The sequence below is a fragment of the Molossus molossus genome, unplaced genomic scaffold (genome assembly GCF_014108415.1).
Source record: "Molossus molossus isolate mMolMol1 unplaced genomic scaffold, mMolMol1.p scaffold_m16_p_12, whole genome shotgun sequence".
NCBI lineage: Eukaryota > Metazoa > Chordata > Mammalia > Chiroptera > Molossidae > Molossus > Molossus molossus.
In genome coordinates, this window is record NW_023425347.1 from 31,822,329 (window position 1) to 31,847,622 (window position 25,294).

The window sequence follows — 25,294 nt, forward strand, 5'->3', positions numbered from 1 at the left end:
GTTCCTGCTAAGGGCCCCAGTTGGGGTTGTGTGGGTGGCAACCACTCAGTGTGTCTCGCTCACATCGATGTTTCTCTTTCTCTCTTCCTCCCTCTCTCCCTCCCACTCTATCTGAAGATAAATGCAAAAATGTCCTTGGGTAAGGATAAAAATAAAAAAACCAACATGGTGTTTTTTCCATGAAGTGAATGAAATTGATCCCCCATGTGAAAATATGAAACTGCAGTTAAATAAGTATACTAATACATGCCTCTACCTTTCTAGGCAGATTTGAGGTTTAACTTGCTGACTGTGCATATAGGTTGTTCTTGAGACTTTCTAAACCACAGTACGTAGAGCTCTGGTAGAAGCAGTTTCCAGAGTAGTGAATGGAGAGCCTTTCACAAGAAGGAAAAGGGTTTGAGAGAGGGCCTGGGAGATCCAGCCTTATAGGAGAAAGTTCCCATGATGCCTCAGGTGATGACTCTGCAAAGTTCCTGAAATGTCTTGTGGGCCTGTCTGTAACTAGTACATAATTTTTAACTACGAGGCAAGCATGTGAGTGCTTTGCTAATATTAACTTTACTAGTATAGTCGTCCCTTACCGCTTCGTGCTTTGACTTTCGCACTTCACTCTGTTCGTTTTTTTTTTTAATCCTCACTCGAGGACATTTTTCCCTTTTTGTTCAGATAGAGTGGGGGGGGGGGGAGAGGAAGGGAGAGAAAGAGAGAGAGAAACATTGACGAAAAAGGGACACATCAAGTGCAATGGAGGTTCGTGCCCTTAGCGGGAACCGAACACGAATCTCTCTGGACTGCAGGCCGACACTCTAACCACTGAGCCAAACCGACCAGGGCTCTATTGCAGTTTTTTCAAATACTATACTATATTGGAAAAAACCGCGATACAGCGAAGCCGCGACCCTCAAAGCGCAAAGTGGCGAGGAAGGACTGTATATAAAGACAGAATCCTACTTTGCAGAAATTCATTTATTGCGGTAGTGTCTGGAACTGATTAACCACGATAAACGAGGGCTGACTGTATTTATTCCTTATAATAACTCTAAAAGGTAGGTACTATTATCCTGTTTTTTAGATGATGCAGTAGTGACACATAGAGGTCCAACAACTTGCCCAAGGTCACACAGCTAAGGAATTAATGGAGCTGGAGTTGAACTCGGGGAGTTTGGTGCAAGTGTCCATGCCCTCCATTATTATGCTGTGCTGGTTAGTCATATTTTACTTTATGCATCCCATTTAAGCCATAAAGTAGCAATCAAAAGGCAGTTGCTTAGGTGCTAAGATAATCTTTTTTGTTGTTAATTTTCACCCGAGGATATTTTTCCATTGATTTATATAGATAAAGTGGGAGGGAGGGAGAGAATGAGAGAGAGAAACATTGATGTCCATGACCCCTACTGGGGCCCCGGTCGAACCTGCAGCCCAGGTACATACCCTCGACTGGGAATTGAACCTGTGATCCTTCGATCTGCGGGCAACTGAGCCAAACCAGCTACTAAGATATTCTTAGGATAGCTTGAAGTTAATATAAGATCCCACCTCCCCATGAAACATCTGGTCATTTACTGTCCTAGGAGGATGATACCAATCTTACACATGGTCAGTGCTATATTTCTCAGTTTGTACTGGAAACCTTCCATGGTGAGTGGAAAATTGACAGAAGGCACAAAAATCATATAGTTTTGCAACTTGTTAACTCTGGTTCAGAAGTTTGTTTGCTTAAGGATGTGACATCTGATAATGACTTTGACTTTATCAGGTTTCTCTATTTTAAAAACAAGGATCTTTTAGAATATTTTTCATCTGTAATGACCTGAAAAAATTTAACTTTTCATTATCTTTCTTTGAAAGAATAAAATTTTGTGTACACTTCAGAGTTTACAAAGAATTACATTTATAACAAATATAAGTTGTTTAACCTTCCGAACAATCCTGTATGATTGTTTGATCTCTTTCAAGGTTTATGGGAGATTTAATGAATAATTTATGAAAAACAATGGCTTATTCAATGCTAATTTCTAATTTTAGAATCGGGGTTTATCAGCAAGAGGCAAAAAGCTCCTATAGACTCTCATATATCAAGACATGGACAGATGTGATCTGAACCTACCACAACAGTATTCCGAACCCTTTATGAAATACTAAAGAACTGTATCACTCTCCTAATAGACTTGCTGTATCCCAGTATCATTTTCTTTTGAAATAATTACTCTCAAGAAACTCCCTCAAATAATTTATTGCACTGCTTATTAAACATAAGATTTTAAAAAACAAATTAAAAAAAAAATTTTTTTTTTGTCCTCACCCGAAGACATTTTTCCATTTTTTGTTCAGATAGAGTGGGAGGGAAAGAGAGGAAGAGAGAGAAAGAGAAACATCGATGTGAAAGGGACACATCAAGTGGCTGCCTCCCGCACGACCCAACCAGGTATGGGGACAAACTGCAACTGAGAAATGTGCCCTTAGTGGGAACCAAACCCAGGTCTCTCTGAACCGCAGGCCGATGCCCCAACCACTGAGCCAAACCGACCAGGGCTTAAAAAACAAATTTAGCAAACTTCTTTAGAGAAGAAATGAAATAGGAAGTGGGTAAAGTGATTCTGAAAATCTTAAGAAAAGTATTCAATAATAAAGTCATGGAATCCATAGACTCAGAAAGGGTCTTAGTGGTCAACCAGTCAGTCTAGCTTATATTTGGTTTGTGAATTTTGTTATTAAAATATCTCCGACAAGTGGTCATCCAGCCAATCTAAGTAGTTCAGAAAATTAAGAAGGAGCAGGAGAAGCAAGAAAATTGATCATGGTGGTGAATTTTGCCTGTTTCTTAACAGAGAAGTTTGGGTTCGATTTGTTCTGCCTTGGGACCCAGCCCAGCCCAAACTGCTTGTTGCTTCTCCTACCCCTTGACATCCTCTTCTCTCCTCACACACTCTGGCCATATTCCAGTGTTGGTGTATTATCATCTTCTCTTCATGCGTCTGTCTCCCTCTGGACTGCAAGCAAATTGGGGGTAGATAGGCTGGCATGTCATACATACTTAACTAATGCTATTTGAATAAATGAGAAAGAGTGCATAGGAAATGCAGGCTAGCTCAGTGTGTGGCTCAGGGTTAACTGCCTTAGATCGGAAGTGCTGAGGATTTGTGTGACCTTCCAGCCTTCTGAGAGAAACTGAGTTCCTTGTGGTATCACTTAAAAGTCTTTGCAGATAAAACTCAAGAGTTGGTCTGGTCCATCCCGTGAAAATTCAAATCACATCTTTTTGGTGTGTGTTAAAAACACACAGAACATAAAATTTACCATTTTAACCACTTCAAAGCGTACAGTTCATTGGCATTTGTACATTTACAGTGTAGTGCAGCCATCACCACTATCTCTTTCCAGGACGTTTCCATCGTCCCACAAAGAAACGCGAACCAATTAGCAGTCACTTCCACTCCCCCCTGGCCCTGTGTACGCTGCTCTATGGATCTGTCTGCTCTGAACCTTTCCTATAAATGCAGCCGTACAGCATGCGGCCTCTTGTGCCGGCTTTTTTCACTTCACATAATGTTTCTGAGGTTCATCCATGTTGTGGTTATGTCTCAGTACTTATGTCTTTTTCTGACAGAATAATATTCTATTATATGGACATGCCACATTTTGCTTATTTCAAATTGCATTTTTATGGAGAGATTGGTCATGAGTCAAATATCTTATTTTCTACCCAAATATAATGAGTGACAGAGAATCTTAATTATTTCTATATGATAACCGGTAATTTTAGAATATTTAACTTGATAATCTAAGCCTGAATGTTTTGTAACCGTCCCCACCCCCCCTTTCTACTTTTCCCGTTTTGGCTCTACTACTGCTTATTAGTGGTATTTCCAAAGGATGAGTCAGAGAGAACCGTAGAGTGCAGTCGTTGTGCTGAAAATGAGAAGTAGAAGACTAGCAGCTGTTGCCTTAATAGGCATTTGGGACTTGAGTGAATTGTGTAACAGCGTAAGTTGTTTGATCTTGAAAGCTTTTAGATATCGTCTAGATTCTGATTTCAGAATCAGGATGTTTCTTTAGAGATATGTTATGCAAGAGTAGCTTGTACCTTCCATTTGCATGGGAAACTAAGCCTTTGTAATACTCTCAGACTCTTTTCAAATACAGGTGTTCCAGCTGTCCAGGTGCCTTCCAGGTTTAACACAGAGTACAATTCAGAGATTAGAAACTTATTTTTTTCTCATTTAAAGCATAAGAAATGAGACTATGTATATAACGTTAAGACACAATAAGTATTTCCAAGTATTAAGGCAGAACCTCTTGTTTCCCTGTGTCACGTAGGGGAAACAATTTTAATTATTCACTTGGAAATGAATTGCCAGTTCCCTTTTATTTCTATTGCTCTACACATTCACTCATTCCCACTAATATGAATTGATTGATCAGGATTTGAATTTGCCAACTGTATGTATGGTTTTGACAGGATTACAGTCTCTTCATTACTGGGACATAAGCGACTGTTATAGTATTAGTTACACAACTTGGGTATCAGATGGTTTGTGTTAGAATTTGCACTTGTTACATACTGAGGTAAAGTCCACTCCTAGCCCCTGCTATGGCACTCAGTTCTGATTTACCTATAAGTTAATGTCAACAGGATTGCACGATCCAAATAAGGAACCTTGTTCAGACTTCCTACAGTTTAGGTCTTTTGCTTCTTTCTTTTACTTTTTATTTTCCCTTTTCCTCCAGGTTATGAATAAATGCTTAAAGAATTTTAGGAATAGAGAGTAACTGTAATCAATCGGTTACCAGGTATTCTACTCCTTACTATAGCTTTGTCCCCTTCCAGTTTGAACAAATGTACTGAACTTTTTTTTCCTAATTTTTTTTCTTCCATTATTTTTAGAGAAAGATGAAGGGAGAGGGAGAGAGAGAGAAACATTGATGAGCGAGAACATTGGTTTGCTGCCTCCTGCATATCCCCCACTGGGGGTTTGGTTCACAACCTGGGCATGTGTGCTGACTGGGCATCAAACTGGCGACCTCTTGGTGCATGGATTGATGTTCAGCCACTGAGCCACACTTCCCCGGGGCCTGTACTGAACTACTTTTAATGCTGCCTAAAGATAACAGGAAATTTAACCCTTCAATATTGCCTTTAGGAAGACATTGTCCCATCTTAGACACTTATCAACTACCGAATGCCAAATTCTGTGTGCTTATTTTGGCAACTCCCTCTGCTTTCTGTGATTATAGGTCTTACCCTGAAAACTCATTTTAGGTTTCAAGGAAAACTGATTGATTCTGAGGAGGAAAACGGGCAAAAATACTGAACTCTAATGTAAACACTACAAACTGCATCTATTCTCTTGGCTGTTTTGACACCGTCACTGCCTAAATTAAAAGCATTTAAAATTCCGTGCATCTAAACTATAGTTCGATATTTGTTCAAGGAAAACAATGCTTTTTCAGGAAAAATGCTCCCCAAGAAACACAGAAAGATAACATGGTCTCCACCTTTGACTTCTGAGTTATTTCTCCCTCTGTCAAGATAGGCCATGTAACTCTGAAATGAAAGCTCTTTAAAAACATTTCCACTGCAAATCATAACCTGGCTGGACGAGACCAGAATAGCCTTAGGGAGCCAGTATTGAGAACTTTAGGAGTTGTTTTTGTTAGGGCTTTCAAAGGAAAACAGGCTTGATATAATTCCCAAGCTTTTCCTACCCTGACCAGAATTCCATTTCCTTCGAGAGTAATTTGGTTTCATCCACATATTCACCTGGGAGCCCCTGGAGCTCCAGGTATGATTGGCTTGCACCTCTGCTAATCCCATGGCCTCTAGAAATCCAGAGGAGGGTCTATTTCTGCAGATTATTAGAGCGTTAGAGTTCTCGTGCCCTCTCCACTTTCTGGGATTATAATTCTCCATGGGATGTGAGTGAGATACACTCCACTTGGATTTGAGACATAACCAACACCATTTTGATTGCATAGGGCATTCATTCATAGGAACAGCAAGTATTATAAAAGCTTTTGTAGAGGATGATTTGCATCAAAGCAACTCAAACAATTTTAGCTGGCACTGTAGACATCACCGTTCACAAGAGTACTCGTTGATCCATCGCCGTGGAGTTTCACGGACCTCTCAGGTTGTGCTAGCTCTTGGTCATCTTGCTCACAACTCAGTCACCTTCCTTCCTTCCTTATCTTTCCTTTTCCAGAAGCAAAATAGTTCCTACCTCTTACTTCTGTAGAGTAGCTCTCTATCTTCTCCTCTGCCTCAAGGCCAACACACAACATTGAGGGTGGGGTGGGAAGGTAGGGAGAAAAAGAGAGAGAGAAGGACATACGATGAGAGATAGTCATTGTACCCCCAACACTACCACTTTCTAGCAGTATGACGTTGGAAAAATCACTTAACTTCTAAGCACTAAATTCTTTATCTTTAAAATGGGAATACATAATTAGGTAATTATGCAAAGCACATGCTTTCTGATGATAGCAGCAAGTCTTAACCCAATAGAGGACCCCTGGACCCTCCTGTTGTCTTTCCTTGGAAGAAAATAATGGTGGCTGCCGCTTCTGTTGCCATCACTATGCTTACTAACAACAGTGACGCAAGTGTAGTGTTTCTGAACATCTGTAGTTTAGTAATCACCCCTCTCCAGAATTCTCTTTTGTGCTAGAAAGCTGACACTGCATGCCCATTAAGGATTCCGTACCAGCTTCAGGTTAATATACTAGCTCAGAGGAATTCAAATGCCATCCTTTGATGCTTGAAGTATCTTAAATTCCTACCTGAATACCAGTGCATTTTATGTGGGGTTTTTTTTTTTGCCATTGAAAATTTACTAACTTTAAGATGGTGTTTAAGCTGCGGTCTTTATTGAGATCTGTGACTATAAGTGGCCGATGGAAATGATTAATCCAGTACTCAGATCATGCGGGAATCGGGTTCTTGCTCTGCCTACTTTTAAAGCACTGGTCACCCCAATAATTTTCTTTATTATACAGTTCTGTTGTTCAGCACAGTACTGACAGGCAGACCATTCTGTCTTTCCATTGTTATAGACATACACATGTCAAAATACTGGTTAACTAAGTAGAAAAAATGTTAATTAAGCCCATTATAAAAAGTAGAAGTTGAGAGGAAATAAATTTACACAGTGCACAGTAATGTGGAGGATTGGTTATATGTTAGTGTTAGAAAACAATAATGAAGTGTTTGGAATAAATCTATTAAGTGAGACAAGGAATATAAAAAAATAAACTTTTTCACATTAATCAGTGTGCAAATATCGAGTCCCTTTAACTTGTCTAGAATTTCAATTTCTGACACACTTCATTGCATGAATGAAAAGCATTTAAAATGTTATGCCTCTGAAACAGCGATTTTCAACCGTTTTTATCTCATGACAAACAAATTACTAAAATTCTGCGGCACACCAAAAAATAAATGTTTTGCTGATGTTAACAAAATTATAAGATATAATTGGATTCATTCATACTGGATGGCTGTTGTTGGGTTGGCTGTTGCCTTTTTTTTTTTGGACAGTCTAAAGGAAAAGAGGTCAGTGCCCCTGACCAAATGGTCAGGTACTGCATGTTTTAAAAATTCTTGTGGTACACTAGTCGAAAATCACTGGTCTAAAATATAGTGCAACATTCGGTCAAAAATTTTAATCTTTGTTATCCATCCCTGGGAAGGAAAATGTGCTCCAAAGGCTTTTTCACATTTTATATATTTGTATTTACCTAACTATGAAAGATTTTAAAAATCTGTTTTCCTTTTTTGCCTAGTGTGGTTCCCACACATGGCATAAGTGTAGGCTCCATAGCTGAGGGCGTCAGGGCGTTGATTCCCACAAAGCCTGGACGTGGCCTCGATTCCTCTCCGACATACATTCTAGGCAGCTCCTATCATTCATTTTGGTAGCATGAGTTGGAATCTGCTTTTCTTGGCTCTGTTTTAAAGTTCAACTTGAGCTTGATAGTGAAGTTGATGTTCTCTTTACTAGAGGCACCCTCCCCCACCCCTTTGGCCAGAAAAACTTGACAATATGACTCTGTAATAATTACTTGAATCACATTTCATGAATAACTTTTATTGATTCTTCCAGAAAACTTGTTCACTGCTTACTAGCTGTCCAGCCCTGTGCTAGGCCTAAGAATGCAGAATTGAGTATGACTCAGTTCCTGCCCTTGAAGAATGCCCTGATGTGTCACAGTGTAAGGGCTGGGGAAGTAAGTGACTGACTCCTAAACAGATTATTACAGTGCTTGTGGAAGCAGACACACGACGGGGGTCTGTGGGAGCAGCGCTGAGCTCCGGCTCTGCCTGCAGGATGGGGAAAGATTTAGTGGACATTGAATCTTGAGCTGGACACACATGGTCATCCAGGGGCTGGCGGGAGGGTGCTGCAGGCTAGGATCCTGAAAGGCCATGGTGTGTTAGTGACACTGTGGTATTCAGATGGCAGATGCTTAATGCGGAAGGGCAATGGGAAAATGCCCCTCGGTCAGCAGCGGCCTGCCGAGGGCTCCAGCAGCAGGTTCCTGCCCCGGAACACGTCACATCCAGTGCCTCCCTCTCCCTGCCTCTCTTCCCCATCTGACCGAGCTGTGGGCTACTCGGGAAGCAAGGGCCCGGGTCCCTGGAATCTCTTTACAACTCTCCCAGGACCCCTTTAGAGGGTCATGACCTGTTGTTTCAGAAATATTCTTCTGTTTATATGGGTTCTTGTGCTTCGACCCCCAACCCAAATTTAGTTCCGAGTATTTTTCCAGGGCATTCAAAATATAGAGCAGGGGGGCAGACTTATTTCTGCATCACATTTCAGATTTTCTTTTTAGGTCCCCCCCCCCCTTGTGTTGTGGTCATAATAGATTATATTCGGAGGCTCCCAGGGAATCCTAAGTCCCGACCTTGTTGGGAGGAGAAGTTAGTTTTGGAACTGATTGGCTGTGTCCCTCTCATCATGTTAGGGGTTCCAAGACAAAACCATTAGGAAGGAACTTAATGTCATTTGTCATATCAGGATGAAATCTCTGACCCAGTATTGCTAGGCAGGGAGAATGGTCAGTTGACTCCCCTGGTGGGGATAGAAACCCCTGGGGGATTGAGGGTCCTTGAATTCAGCACCAACTGATTAATGTGTCTCTAGAAATTCAGAGATATATAAAAATAAAATAACAAGGTAAATTTAAAAACTCTAAATCCACCCTTCCAAGAATAAGGGAATTTTTAATACAAATTCATAAATGGTGAATGACAAGCAATGGCCAATAAAATGTTAGCTGTAAGGGTTCCTCAGACCGGAACACACTTCAAAACACTATAGCGCCGACTACCGCTCCCCACTCCCAGCAAGTGGTTGCACATTTCATGCATCTGGGGTCAGATTTGAGTTTCTAAAGTCATATCGTCCAGATATAAGTGAAATTCGAGTTCAGCTGTGGTACCCTTTTGTTCTGAAACAGATTGGTGTCTCACTGTCTGTCTGTGTTAGTATGGGGGCTACAGGACCAAAATTCAGGATGTTTTCGCCCTGGCCGGTTTGGCTCAGCGGTTAGAGCGTCGACCTGCGGTCCTGAGAGACCCGGGTTCGGTTCCCGCTAAGGGCGCGTACCTTGGTTGCAGTTTGTCCCGGCCCTGGACGGTCGTGCGGGTGGCAGCCACTCGATGTGTTCCTTTCACGTTGATGTTTCTCTCTCTCTCTCTGTTCCTCTCTCTCCCTCCCACTCTACCTGAACAAAAAAATGGGAAAATGTCCTCGGGTGAGGATTAAAAAAAAAAAAGGATGTTTTCAATTACTACCAACATGTTGCTAAGTGGATATCTCTGTATCTCTGGAGAGGGGATAGATGGCAGCTACGTACAGCCCGGGATGTGATTTTAATGGTCTTGTTTACAGACACACTGCTAGAGGTAAACTGCTTATTGGAACATCCATTTCAGAGCATTGTTTGGTCTGGTTTTAGAGAACAGGAGCCTCTCTCCTAGTGTTGTGGATGACGTCATTGTTTCGCGAATCCTTGGGGGCCGTAGAAAGAATCAGAAATGTTGAAATAGAGCCTCATTACCACGTTAGCAAAATTGGACAACTGTTAGGTTCTAGGTTCTCTTATCAGTTTTGTTTCGCTCAATTTGCTTTTGTTTGTTTTGACAAACCCCAGGAGTAGGGAGTCTAATAAGAAGACACTATGGTAGAAATATTTTGTTATCTCTACTATGAATCCTGGGAAATGCAAAACCACTTTTACATGGTATCTTTCCATAAAGAAAATAGGGTTTGTTTGTTTTTCTTTCCTGTAAGGTAGTACACAATTCATTTTCATAACATGATTTACAGAGTTTGAGACAATATATAGTTTTTGCTTATCAAAGATAACCTTTGGAGAACTGCGAGGCCTTCACCCTAACAAGATCCAGAGAAAATCGTCCTTGTTGTGCTCTGGTGATGACGTGGGCAAGGAAGAACATGCTTCCTAAATGGGAGAAGGGAGGTTATCTTCCGCCTTAGGGGCTTCATGCTCCTTAGAGTTGGCCTTGACTTTGGTCAAATTGTGTTCAGATTCCCCAGAAAAGTACTCAGAAAAGATTTACTTTGAATTTCTTTATAAAGTAGGAGAAATACATTAATTATATCTAGTAGTTTGTTGAAGTGCATAAATAACCTCAGAAGACCTAATATAAACAGATGTTGTAGAACAAATTAGACCAATGAGCTTTCTTTCATTTTGAGGAGGGATCAGCAATGTCCGCGGGACAGTGTCCACCTATGGAATGTGGCAGATCAGATTGACTTGCATTTTCTCACGCCATTAGGAAGATTGAAATTCAGCACTGTTTGGAGACAGACGTGATTAGAGCAGAAACTTCTGGACTAGGCTTTATGGACAACTATGTGGTCAAAGTATGGTTAAAAGAGGTCACTGAAGCCTCAGAAACTGCATGTGAAAGTTGTGTGGTGCTGAGTTGTTATCTATTACATTGTTTCCCTGAGCAGATGACATCTTAAGACCAGAGGTGTAATTTCTAGTCTAATTTGGTGAAGTCTTTTTGTTTTGTTTCCATCTCTGCCATTAGACTTTTCCTGCTCTTCTACAGTGGGTTAATGGGTATTTAACGTGGCGTTCACGGGCCATGGATGTATTTTCTTGACGTTGTCTACAGAATTTAGTGTGCATATGGGTTTTGTATGTATGTGAGTGTTTCTGGCGGGGGTTCCTATCTTTCATTAAGTTCTCAAATCAAATGCTGTGTGGCTCCCAAAGATGAACAAACAAGTCACTAATTTAGAGACTAGCCGGAGTTCCCTCATTTAGGACGCAGCCCCTTTGGCCCCACAAGCCTTCATAGTCACGTGGCCCCTCGGTTCAGTGCTCTGTTAAGTGTGAAGCCCATGATAAGTGATGGCCTTTATTTTTATGTAAATTTGACATAGGATTGAGAGTCAGCTCTAAACTCCTGGAAATTGTTGGATACCATTTGTATCATTTCTCCATTGGCTATTTCTTTGCAGCACACTACTTCGGCTCTGGTCTTTAGACAATGATCACCCAACAATAATCTACCCATGAAAATCTTCAGCAGTATATTCTTATCTTTGCAACTATAATCTATCCTGAGCTACATAATTGGTTCTTTTTTTTTTTCAGATAGAGTGGGAGAGAGAGAGAGAGGAAGGGGGAGAGAGAGAGAGAAACATCGACGTGAAGGGACACATCGAGTGGCTGCCACCCACACGACCAACCAGGGCCGGGGACAAACCGCAACCGAAGTACATGCCCTTAGCGAGAACCGAACCCGGGTCTCTCTGGACCGCAGGCCGACGCTCTAACCGCTGAGCCAAACTAGCCAGGGCCATAATTGGTTCTTAAGAGGATGTTCTTTTTTTAAAAAATCTTTTTGTTTTTTTTCAGCCTGAGAGAAATTAGATACCTTAGGCAGGAATTCTTTGAGCTTTCAGGTATACTCTACTGATGTTTCCAGGAGCTTTCATTCTTCTGTTGATTGTTTTTGGTTGTCCTTTATCTTCCCTTAAGCAAGATTTATTCAAATGGAGGAAGGAGAGAAGAGGAAGGTTGCTCAGGGATTAGATGAGCGGGTGCTTGGGGGACTTTCTGTTCCTGCCAAATGATCTTTTCTAAATAAGTATTGAATATTTTTCTTTTAATTTCCCAATCGTAGTGTGAATTCTTCTTTGCCAAATGGCTTTTGGGGCTTTGCCTAAGCCCCATGTGCCAGAGTTGAGGATTCATCTTGGCCAGACATTGCCACATATTAAAGAGGGAGCCGTTTCCAGGAAAGCTCAGAGAACCATGGCTCCTAGAAATCTTTCCTTGATTGTAGGAGCCAGGCCTTGACACTTTTGACCATCTGGAAAATTTTGGACCCGAGCACCAATATCTGTCTCATACATATTTTTCTTTTCATTTCCTAAGTCTTTTTTTTTTTATACTTTTTCAGTTGAGTTATATATTAGTATTTTATCTACATACTCTAAGAAATTGTGTGACTGAGGGCTGCAAAGAAAGTCATCAGAAAAAGAGTTGATGTACATATACATTGCTGTTCTTTGTGCCATTATGATGCTCAATAAACAGCTTTGGAATGAATAAATCTGGAAACTTTTTCCTGACATACTATTAGTGAAAAGTTTATTTTTTCAAGTACTCTTGGGCAAGTAATGATTTCATCTCTCCTTCACTCTCCCTAGTGTGTGCCTTCTGTAGTGTGCATCTCCCTATGTACTTAATGCTACATACAGTTAATGCCTCTGCTCTGTTTCCATAGCCTCTGTTGTGTATAGTGGTGATCAACCTATTTCTTTCTAGATGCAGATAGTATCTCCAAAATGCTGGAACATAGAGTCTGTACAACTAGGGAACATTCTATTTTGCTGTGGCTGTACTTGACGTACTGCTCATTAGTACTCTGCTTTTAGTACTATTCCTAAAGCCAAATATAAAAGTGATCCTGGATGTCTTGCAGAAATAACTCTGGTGGTTTGAATATTGCTCATTTTTTTGTGTGTTTTTCTTTTTTCTTTTCTATAAATTAGCCATTTGAACCTGTTAATATATTCAACCTTTTATTTATTTATTTTACCTTTTAGGTAACAGATTTATGAATTTGCTGTGATAAATCAGTGATTTAAAAAATATCTACTCTGTATTAAGCGCAGTATCAAACATAAGACATATCTTTGCCTACAGAGTATTTATAGTCTATTTCAGAGAGTAAGAGACACACCCTCAAAAGTTAATGAATGAAATGGTACTATATATGATAGTGCATATTATTCTTAGAATAAAATACTTTTGTGGTACTGAAAATTAGAAAATTAAACATTCAGTTGACATTTACTGAGTGGCTGCCATGTGCTAAGGCAGAGGCATTGAAAGTTAAGTCAAGTTTAGTGCCAAATTTATTTATTTATTTATTTAACCTTATCTTTATTGTTGAATATATAACAGATGTTCCCCCATTTTTGCCCCCATTGACTCCCTCCTCCCCATTCCCACCCCTTCTGCCTTCCTCACATGTTGTCTATGTCCATTGGTTATGCATATATGCATAGAAGTTCTTCGGTTTATCTCTTCCCGCCCCCCTCCCCCCTTCCCTTTGAGATTCCTTTATTACTAGTGACCTGAGAGTACATTGCGGTGACCCTGGTAGGTCGTCCCTATGACAAAAGTAAAGGTGCCTCAGAATTACAGGGCCAGCAGCCTCTGGGAGATGCAGAGTAGCCCAGCACTGAGCGCGCCGTCCCTGATGATTGTCTAGACCCCAAGCATAGATCTAGACCATTTAATCCTCATAAGGATTATGGCTGAGGTGTGCTGCTATTCCCAGTGTATCACCCAGCCTGTGTCTTTACAGCTAAAGTCCTTTTTTGTCTTTTCCCTCCCGATCCTTTTATGGTGTTCTATGGTGAGTTCAGTTTGTTGAAATATGTGATCGTTGGGTCTGGCCTCCTCCCCTCCCCCCATATAGAAAGCCAGTGTGAGACATGTTTGTATGAAAGCTTCTGTTCAGTATCTCTGTATCAACTCTTTTGCTTTCCTACATTCATGCTGATTGACCTTGTGCTCCAGGAGGACACTGCTGAACCCACTGGGTCCTGCTCCCCTTACATACAGGTGCTGTCTGAGGCTGCTAATGATGACACTGGTAACCACAATAGTCCTTGATCTACCAAAGTGCCATCGTTTTCCTATCCAGGCTCCTGGTTTTCTTCCCTGTTTTTCTTTTCTTTTTGTTGACTGGGGCTGTACAGGATCAGCTTTTATTCTGTGTGTCCTCTGTGCTTCATTTCTCTGGAAAACCCCTTCGAGCTAATAGCTGGGATGATGAAAGCGCTGGCAGCTCCGCTTGGCAGCCCCTCTCCCTTCGCTTTCGACACTTTTGTTTGGCAGCGCTCACTCCAGTTTCAGGAGATTGGAACTTACCTGGAGGAGAAGAAAGCCATTTCTCCGGGCGTCCAGAGGGATGGCCCGCCCTCGGGGGGTTCTGGGCTCCAGTTTTCAGCTTAGTCATTCGACTTGAAGGATGAGGTAGTCCTGAGGGAGGTAACTTTTCTGCCTTTGCCAATTTAGAAAACAATGTGTTCCGTTTGTTTGTGTTCCTCTATTACTGGGAGCTGAATCATGTTTTGTTGAGATTAGTGTGAGTTGAACCATATGATAGAGCCATTTTTGTAGTGAAAAATGGTCAAATATTGGCAGTATCATCTGGTTCAACCTGGTATATCTTATCCACGAATCTGAACTAGCTTATAGCCTGCTGCTTGTAATGCCAAGCTTTGAAAAAGCATTCCAGATGCTCCGCTACGTGATTTTAATGGAAAGTCAGTACTAAGATTCCTCTCTCTCTTGCTTCCTAGGTCACTCTGCACCTGAATCCCATCTCCTCCGTCCACATTCACCACAAGCCTGTCGTGTTCCTGCTCAACTCCCCACAGCCCCTTGTCTGGCATCTAAAGACAGAGCGGCTTGCGATCGGCGTCTCCAGACGTTTTTTGGTAAGTGTTTGAAACCCTCCTACAGAGATCCTTAGCAGAAGGATATAATGACCCTAAAACTTTGCAAGGCTTTCTCATTGAAATAATACCAGAGTCCACAGTGTGTTAAATTTGGAGTATGCTCTTAATGATATTTGGATGACGTAGATAAGCATTCACAGAAAACAAACACCACTTACAGGCCTTCTGTGGATGGAGCGTCAAGTCTAGTTTGCACATTAGAGCAGGACCTGCGGTCATACTCTGTGTGGCCTGAGCTTTGGTCTCAACTCTGAGACCCCCCTCATGGCAACACGAGCAATGTAAATATTGTAAATAGCCACTAGGTGTGTGGTCTCTGACCACAAACTAAAGACGTGCAAACACATTCTGTTTGTATATATAACATAGGCCTCATTTCTGATATGAGGATCTGTTTGTTGAGAAAGTGACACAGTGAGCTCCAAAATGAAAACATTTGTATTTTATAAAAACGCTGGAACCCAGCTCTTGTGGAAAGATCCAAATATTACCTACTATTTGTAAATCATGTCCTTTTGAGTTTGCCAGAACATTCAAGTTTGCTAGTTGTGGAGCAATTGATGGGTTGTTTGGATGGATTTTTGGGGTATGATATCATGTCTGATGATGAGCAACACTGCACTTCACAGTGATAGCTCACGTTGTCTATTGCTGATGTCCTCAAGTGCAGAGCCTTAGGCTTTTAAACCTTTGCCCACAGGCATTCAAAATAGGAAGAAGCCTTGGTTAATAGTGTTTCTCTTGCATTATGGATAAATTTTTCCTAATTAATTACTCTTAATCCGGGTCTGTAGTTTCTTGTCACTTGTATTTGAAGAGTACTTTAAAAAGGGGGTGGAGGGGGACAACTATAATCATTTCAATAATAAAGATAAATTTAAATAAATTTTTTTTCTTTATTGATTTTAGAGAGAGAGGAGAGGGAAAGAGAGAGAGAGAAACATCGATGAGAGAGAACACCAATTGACCACCTCCTGCTTGCCCCCCACTGGGGATTTGGCCCACAACCTGGGCATGTGCCCTGACCGGGAATCAAAAAGTGGCAACCTCATGATGCATGGGTCAATGAATAAATATTTTCTTAAAAAACAAAACAAAACACCTCAGTTGTACTCATTAAATAATGGAAGAATCCATAGTCAGTGCAGTTAATAAGTAGATGAATAGATGAGCAAAGAGGGTAGAAGGGAAAGATCCTCTCTGTCTTAGAAGCCCATCAATACATGTAGAAGGAATGATGGGGTTTGAAAACCATCATAGTAAAAGTTAATTACACCAGAGTCATTAATACACACTAAATCTTGTGGAGGTGGAGCAAGTTTGTGGGACAATACATTTGCATAGTCTCAAGTTACTTATTAATAACAAACAAAAAAATCATAACTAAATGTAACAGAGATACCCAGCAATACCTTACCAAGGGATCAAAATTAACCACACGGTGCAGATGGGCATCATGTGTTTCTAGATGTGAAAACCTGAGAACAAACACGGCATCACCTCGGTAGTATTGAACCTAATCACGAGGAAACATTGCAGAAAACCAGATTGAATGACATTCTATAAAATAACTGGCCTATGCCTTCAAAAATGTAAGTCATGAAAGACAAAGAGAGGCCCAGGAGCCATTCCAGATTGAAGGAGACTCAGAAGACACATGTGATCCTGACCTGGATCGTCTTGGGAAGGGAGGGGGCCATTGCTATAAAGGACATTATCAGGATAACAGACAAAATTGGAATTGGGCTTTTAGATTAAAGTGTGGTATCAATGCTATATTTCCTGAATTTAATAATTGTACAATTGTCATGTAAGCGATTATCTTCCTTAGGAAACATAATATACTTAAGTATTAAGGGATAAAGGGCCAAATAATTCAGAAAAACTTACAATGTGTAGATACAATAATAAAGCAAATATGGCAACATGTTGAAAACTAGAAAATTTAGTTAAAGGGGACATAAGAATTCTTTGTACTATATTTTCAACTTTTTCAATGTGACTTAATATCAAAATTTAAAAAGTTTTAACTTAAAAGTACATTTACAAGGTAGGAGTTACTAATAACTTAAATTCTAGCCTTTTTGAGAATTTTAAAACTCTTACTACTTCTAAGTTAAAAAGGCCAAAAGTCAGAGTTGTTACTATTACTACTACTAGCACATTTATTTAGCTCTTGATATTATAATAAGTTCTCTGATACTTCATCTTGTTTAATTCTCACAAAAACCCTATGATGATGTGGGTGTTTACCCCATTTTACAGATGTATTTACAGATTAGGAACTAAGACTTAGGTTAAGTAAGGACCTAAATCAAACGGCTAATTAGTGGCAGAGCTGGGACTCAAACCCAGATAAGACTTACTCTATAAACTCGAATGGCAAATTGGCTCCCTTTATACTCATATTCATTGTCAATCTCCTGTAGTGAAAGGTATTTGTGAGGCTAATGGCCATGATCATAAGGTCACATTTAGCCCTTGTAATCCAGAGCTGTGCTATCCAATATAGTAGGCACTAGCTCTGTATGGCTATTTAAATTTAAACTAAAATCAGAAATACAGTTTCTAGGTACACGAGCCACATTTCAGGTGCTTGACAGCTACATGAAGCTAGAGGCTACCACACTGGGCAGGTAATGAAGGGGTTATGAGTAAAGGGTTTGCCTACCTTGGTTTGAATCCAAGCAGTAACCTGAGGCAAGTTATTTAATTTTTCTAAGCCTGACTTTCCTCAGTTGTAATATAGGAATAATAATAGTCCCTGTGTCATGGGGTTACTATCTTGATGAAATGAGATTACATATAAAATGAGTGGTACAGGGATTGGCACCATAACTTCAGAGATATTACCTGCCATTTCTGTTGCTGTTTATTATTAGTCATAGTAAGGAACACTTGGGAAGGATGTTGAATTTACATTTGTAATTATGAAGTGTCTAGGTTGGCCAGCCCCAGATTGAAAGGTGTTCTGATTTCTCTGGGCTGTATGTCCAGAGAAGAGTGGGCCACATATATCCAAGTGGTACTGGTCACTTTCTGGATTCCTTCTTCAACCTGCCACTCCATGGGTTTTGAGAGAAAGTATCTTACTCCTAGTTATTATTTATCTGCTTTACTTTTGTTTAAGATCTATTAACAACTGCCTCTTGGCCCTCAGTTTAAGACACACTAACAGTGAAAAAAAAAAAAAAAAAGAAGACAGTTTTAGTAAACAATTTAACATCAACCCCATTGGGAGTTAGTCCCATGTAAGGAGATTGCAGATCAAGGGATGAACCTAAAATTACCGACATGGGAAAGGCGGCTTTGGGAGAAGTGATGGATTTAAATTCTGGGACATCAGCTCTGACTTGTTGTCCAGCAGGCTTTCTTTAGGGAAATGGTTTTCTCCCATCTGTACATTTCTTCATGGCCTGGAAGAGATGGTGGAACATGTGTTGTTCATTCGGGTTCTCAGCTCAGCAGACGACGAGTGATGCAAATTCTGTTATAAGCTGGGCAGCTCTCCCAATAGAGGGTGCCCCGAGGTGAAGAAGGCGGGCTCTCCCTGCCTGAAGGGAACTTCAGGGTCTGCTCATCTGCTTGACAGCCATTGCTGCAGAGGGATCCGCTGGAGAGAGAATCAGTGTGTTCTGTTTATCTATTTATAATAGTTGAGTTTGGAGATAAGATGACTAAGTTATTTTGCATGAAGTGTTTCATCCAAACTTCAGAAGGCCCATGGAATCTTTGGAAACTTAGCTGTGTCCACCACTGTCCTCTCCGAGGTTAGAGACCTCAGAGGAGTTGAGGAAAGATGTTGGGTCTCTTGACTCTCAGTTTAAGACTCGGATGCCCTTGCGTCCTTCCTGATAGGCTGCTGAGGATTTGTATTACTATCTTAAAGCTGTCTTTACTTGCTAGGTAGTTATAATACTTTAACAGTTGTTGTTTTTTCTCTCTCTCTCTTTTTTTAAGTAGGGTGGTAAGAAAAGTTCAAATAATGGCATCTACTCATCCATCAGGTGAACTTTAAATTTAAGTCAACTGTCTGCATTATGATAACTACCCAAATTAAAAAAGGAAACCTTTCATAATTAGTAAACAGGGCATGTGTTACTCAGAATGTCTCAGCTACCCACAAGGGTGACTAAAAACATTACACAGCAGGTCCTCAAAGAGCGTTGTTTTGTTCAACATCATTTTGTTATAACTGTTGAAAGGGGGAAAAAAATGGATTCCTAGCGGGGCCACTGTCTGTGTGGCGTTTGCACATTCTCCTCATGTCTGTATGGGTTTTCTCTGGGGACTCTAGTTTCCTCCCACATCCCAGAGATGTGCCTGTCGGTTTCATCAGCATGTCTGAACGCCCAGTCTGAGGGAGTGTGGGTGGGTAGGGGTGGCCCTGAGATGGAAGGGCGTCCTCTCCAGGGTGGGTTCCCACCGTGCACCCTGAGCTGCCAGGTCAGGCTCTGGCCACCCTCAACCCTGATCAGAAATAAGTAGGTGGGGAAAAGAAAAAGAAAAAAATAACAAAAGAAAAGAAGAAAAAAGAGATGAAAAAAAAAAAAAGAAGAAGAAGAAAGAAAGAAGTAGGTGGGAAAAGAATTTTCTTATTTTTATTAATCTTTCTTCATTGTGTCTATAGCGCACACTTATTTCAGTGGTTAATATTAGAAATGTTTTGGGTCTTTATTTAGATTTTGGTTGATGTTTCTGTGACCAGAGACATACCAGAGGGACTTAACTCTTGTTTATATCAATTAGCCTGTGGTAGAATTGGTTTCATTATACGTTGTTTTGCCTAAAGTTGCTGTTTTCACAAACCTGTCAGCGATATTGAAGAATTACTGTACTTTAATACTGTCTAATAAAGGTATCTTTTTTTTTTTTTTTGTCACATCATTCTAGTCGTTCTCATGATTCCACAGTGCAGGCAAGAGGGAGCATGCCAGGCAGTTTTCTCTGCAAGTGTATAGTTCCTTTGTCTGGTTGTTCTGGTTACCTAGGGAATGGGAGCGAGATGAAGTGGGATTGTGTCGGCTGAGTCTCAAATAGTCTCTCTCTTTCTCTGTCTCTCTCTCTCACACGATGGGTAATTTTTTTTTTTTTAATCCTCACCCGAGGATATTTTTCCATTAATCTTCAGATAGAGTGAGGGTTGGGGAAAGAAACATTGATGTGGCTGCCTCCTGCAGGACCCCTACCAGGGCTGGAGACTGAACTGCAATCGAGGTACCTGCCCTTGACCGGAATCAAACCCGCGACTCTGGTCCGCAGTCTGACGCTCTAATAACCACTTAGCAAAACTGACCAGGGCATGATGGGTCATTTTAATTTTACTTTTCTAGGGTATGTGGATGGCCCAGAGAATAATGGGTAGGTAAGAGTGTTCCTCAATGCATAGAAATAAAAATAACCCTACCCTTTCAGTCTGTGATGTTGAAACTACAAGCAAAATTCTCTTAGAAGAATCACCTAAGCTTATTTTTATTTGTGTAATTATTTCCACATTGAAGAAAAAGTAGGGTAGCTCAACTGGGCAATAAATGTCTGAACTTTCAACCTGAGGTTGCCAAAAAAGATTGAGAAGAGCCACAATACTAGGTTGTCTTTGAAAATACGCTACAATTTGAATAGACATTTCTCTAAAAAGAGAGCACAAATGGCCAAAAAACACATAAAATGATGCTCACTATCATTAGTCGTCAGGAAAATGCAAATTAAAAACCACAATGAGATGCCACTTCACACCCACTAGGATGGCTATAATAAAAAAGGCAGATAATAACAAGTGTTGAAGATTTAAGGAAATTGGAACCCACATACATTGCTGGTGGGATATGAAGTGGTGCTTTGGAAAACTATTGGGCAAAACATATGTCCACAGCAAAATCTGTTCACAGATGTTCATAGCAATGTTATTTATAATAATCAGAAAGTGCAAACAAACCAAAATGTCCATTAACTGATTAATGGATAAAAAAAGTGGTATATCCATACAATGGAATATTATTTGGCCATTGAAAGAATGAAGGGCTGGAACATACTACAACATGGATGAACCTTGAAAATATTACAAATGAAAGAAGCCAGACACTAAAGGCCACATATTGTATGATTCTGTTGATATGAAATGTCCCAACTGACCAGATCCTTGGAGACAGAAAGTAGATCAGTAGTCGCCAAGGGCTGGTGGGAGGGGAGGATGGAAAATGATTACCAATGGCAGGGAGTTCCTTTTGGGGGTGGAAAAACAATGTTCTGAATTAGATAGTGAAGATTACCACAATTGTAAATACACAGTTTAAAAGGGTGAATATTATATTTCAATAAAGTGAATTATAAGGGTGAATTATAATTATATTGTTGTATTTATGTAATTAATATAATTATAATAAGGGTGATTTATATCTCAATAAAGCTGTTAGAAAAAAACTTGCTACAGCATACATTTTAAAAGCCATGTATTAAAATTAATGAACTAAATTTTAAAATATTTTTACTTTACTCTATGGACCTATCTGGGTTTTTTTTCTTTTTAGGAACAAACATTCCCTTTTTTGTGTTCCACACGTGAACACTCTCTCCTGCAAGGCCCTCAGCCTTGGAGTCCTGGGACAAGCAGCAGTTTTCAAGATGAGACCCTAATGCCTGGCTTCTGATTACATAAAATGTCTAGTCCAGACCTTGTCCAGCTGCTAAATGTCAGGGTTAGTTGCTTTAATTGCTCATAAGGAAAAAAGTGTCTGAGATTAGGAAAGTTTCAAGAAATAAGCAGCAACTTCTACCGACCTCATTTACTCTTGGGGTTACTGTGCTGTGGTTGGTTTTTCCAGCCATGTGTCATTAAAATGAGGAAAGAAATGAATGTGAACATGTATTTGATTGGAGGTATGGAGAAGAAGGGGATGTTGGCCTCTGAGGTAGGGTTTCCAGATTTAACAAAGATAAAGGGTGACCAGTTAAATTTGAATTTCAGATAATCAACAATAATTTTTTAGTATGTCCATGTGACAGTTGGGGGGAATACTTTTACTGAAATGTAGTCATTGTTTGTCTGAAATTCAAATATAACTAGGTGTTGGTATTTCATCTGGCATTGCTACTCAGAAGTAACTCAGGTTTTTGTTTGTAGTTAACACCCTGGCTTGGGTATCAGGAGGCCTGAGGACTAGTCCTGGCTCTGCCACTAATCACATCACGGGACAGCATCACTTATCTGCTTGGACCTTAGTTTCCTCATCTCTAAAGTGAGGAGGTGGTACCGGCCAATCCGTATATTCCCTCCAGCTTTCCAACTCCGATTTTGTGATACTACAACTGTTAGGTATTATATCCCAGTTTAATTAGAAACAGAAAATGGTCATCTGAACATTGCCTCTTCAGCAAATCCAAGTAAATATCAAGGCAGGGCAGTTGAAATAAATGAGAGAAACCAAACTCTATGCTATTGGCTTTGGATTAAAAACAAATACAAATTTAATCCTAATGAAAAATGTAAATTAATACCAGGAATATGCTTAACATATAAAAAAAAACCTGGTTTTGTGTTTCTGAGAGGGGGGCGGGGAAGAGGAATGGGTGAAGAAGCCAAAGTTGCCAAACTCTGGTTTATTCCTTTTACTTAAACTTGGGGGGGGGGGTCCAAATACTTTGGGCCTCTGCCACCAAACCACAGGCACTTCTCTGGTCTGCACTGCAGTTTGGAAGACTGACAAGGCTCAGTGAAAAACAAGTGCTATTTGTTTTCCTGTGCCCAGTATTTAACTGGAAATCAGAAGGCAAAATTTCCAATCAGTTGTTAAATAGCCCCAGATGTGTGGTTAGCTGTGCTCTAGGAAGGGGCCGGCGCAGCCTGCACCACCGCGCATGTCCAGCCGTCCCTTTCATGCATCCAAGAGATGTGTAATTGAGGGCTGTGGTGTCCAGAAATGCCCTAGGAATAACTCAGACATTCAAGTTTGCTTGCGCAGGAGGAAACTTTTAAAAATGTTCTGTATTCTCTGACTGCGTAGCACTAAAAAAATCTGGAAATGATTTTTTTTTTTCCTTTCTACTTATCTCCTTTCCCTTGTTTGGCAGGTCTTCTCACGTTTAGAAAAACATGACATTAGCCTACCTGGTATGACGGTTTATGCATCTACTCCGTCGTTCATCCGACACCAGTGTTTAGTGCCTGCAGGATGCTGGGCACCGTGCCCAGTGTAGAGGCTCCAGAGAGAACTGCAGGGCATTGCCTGCCCTCACGGAGCTGTCCATTTTGTGGGAGAGATGGTTGAGAGACCAGGAATTACAGTTCAGTGTAACCAAGTACCGTTGTTGGATCCTGAAATTGGAGAAAACAATAATCCTTTTACTCCAGGTACAATTAAGGAGGCTGGCTGACAGGAGTGCGAGAGGTCAGGATTGTGGACACAAACACAGCTTTTTTGCTCAACCAAAAACTATCACCCCTCTGTACTAGGGGTCTGGATGTATCATTTCGGATTTTCTAGTGAGGTCTTTCCCCAGCTAAGTTTTCCCTTAAAGACAGATTAAATAACTGAATGTTTCAAGATTTGTTTCTCTTTTATCTTTTTTTAAAGCGTCTCTTGTGGAATGACTCACTGTGTCCTGTGGGATAGTCTAAGTGGTTGTGTACTGTGCATTTTTGTTCCAGAGGTTGCTTCTCTGTTGGTTTTGTGGCTTGTCTCGAAGAAACCTAATTATAAGGGGCTTGAGCCTCTCATGAACTAGGGTCAGTCAACTGACCTAGGAACGAGTTTCTGGCCCCTTTGTGCTGAGAGCTCTTCCTAAATGTTACCGTGGCAAGTAGAGCATTAGAAAGAGTCCGGTCTCAGCCGGTAATCCTGGTTCGGAAAGACGTTTGGAAAGACTTTGAGATTTATCCTGACTCCTCGGTTAAGGCTGGTGAAGGTTGCCAGTGAGCCCAACACATGGCCCTTGGCCTCCTGAGGTTTGCCTGGGTGTATTCTTCCTGATCACGACATCCTGCCCTGGAGGTTCGGGGCGTCGACTTTTCCTGGCTCTGCTGGCCTCGCTGTGTCATGTCTGTGTGCAGGCAGGGGCCCCAGCCTGCGAAGGCTTTGCTTTCATTCAACAGATTGAGGTTAAATAAACCTGATTTCACTGAGGAGAAGGGGTGGTGTTTCTTGGTGTAGAATCCCGTGATGTCCTTTAAGGTTTTACTGTCAAAGGCTAATCTGGTAATCTGATGAATCTGCCCTTTTCACGGATTGGGCAATTGTATCAAATGTTAACATCTCTGGTGCCCTTGGTTAGTGTGGTGGGCAGCCTGCAGAGATCTGTTTGGTAGAAAAAGCAAGTATTTTGTTAAGGGAGGTTGCAGAATATTTTTTCATGTCATAGAGGGAGTGAAAAATCTGTCTCTCAGGAGATTCGGGTGAGGCTGCCCTGACAGCTCCTGGCTGTGCCTTGGGCCCTGCAGAAACTGCAGACACTGAGGCCCTTGGTAAGCGTCCCCGAAGGTGGCCCACAGTCCCCGTCTTTGGAAGGGACTGTGAAATGGTCTGACTCCTTCCAAGCACAGAGTCATTGGATTTATTTGAGGCAACCCAGTTCTGGTCCTCCAACTCTCCATCACCAACAACCTGGTTTGGAAGCAGATTTCTGCTGGGGGTGGGGTAGGGGGTGGCATTGAGCCTTTTTTGGTTCTCTGTCCAGGTTATAATTTGTATCCCAAGATCTGCTTTTGCCCTTGCTCCTTACATCCTATCCCCAGATGGCCTGCGGTCTTTGTTGCAAATTTGGGCTCTTAATGTCACTGGGCCATGTAGTCATCATTGGTCTGCTTCCGCTTTGTCCCATTTGGGTGGTCAATGGCACACCTGGGATGCTGGGACCCAGGGTGTGCCTGGAAGTAGGGGCTCATCCACCTGCCATCTTGGACAGAGGCCCACAGTGGTCACTGCCATGTGCTCTGTAGACCTCTGTCTGTGTCACAGCAAGCCTGTTCTGGAGAGCCTGCAGTTTCTGCTGGGGCCGGGTGCGGGGTGATGTCGGAGCTGCTAGGTGGCGCTGACACTGCTCCAGCCTCAAAAACAGGGCTCGTAACCCTTTCCCAGCAGTTTCGACAAGAAGGTTTTGGTCTTGCCACAGCCAGGAATGAATTGGGGCATGTCAGCAGCTGTCAGACAGCTCTTGTGAGGCTATGTATACGTGTGTGTGTATGTTTAACAAACACAGCATGGGCCACGTGCTAGCACTCTTCTAAGCACGTTACATGTATTATCTTATTTAATTTTCATAAGAAG

The 25,294-nt window shown here is 41.2% G+C and overlaps 1 protein-coding gene across 1 annotated transcript in view; it reads left to right on the forward strand.

Moving 5' to 3' along the window:
- Window positions 1–25,294, forward strand: part of TGFBR3 (transforming growth factor beta receptor 3) — a 201,661-nt gene that overhangs the window by 111,835 nt on the left and 64,532 nt on the right. The window contains exon 4 of the mRNA XM_036257051.1: window positions 14,877–15,014. Within this exon, the coding sequence (XP_036112944.1) occupies window positions 14,877–15,014 (138 nt within the window). The remainder of the gene's footprint in view (window positions 1–14,876; window positions 15,015–25,294) is intronic.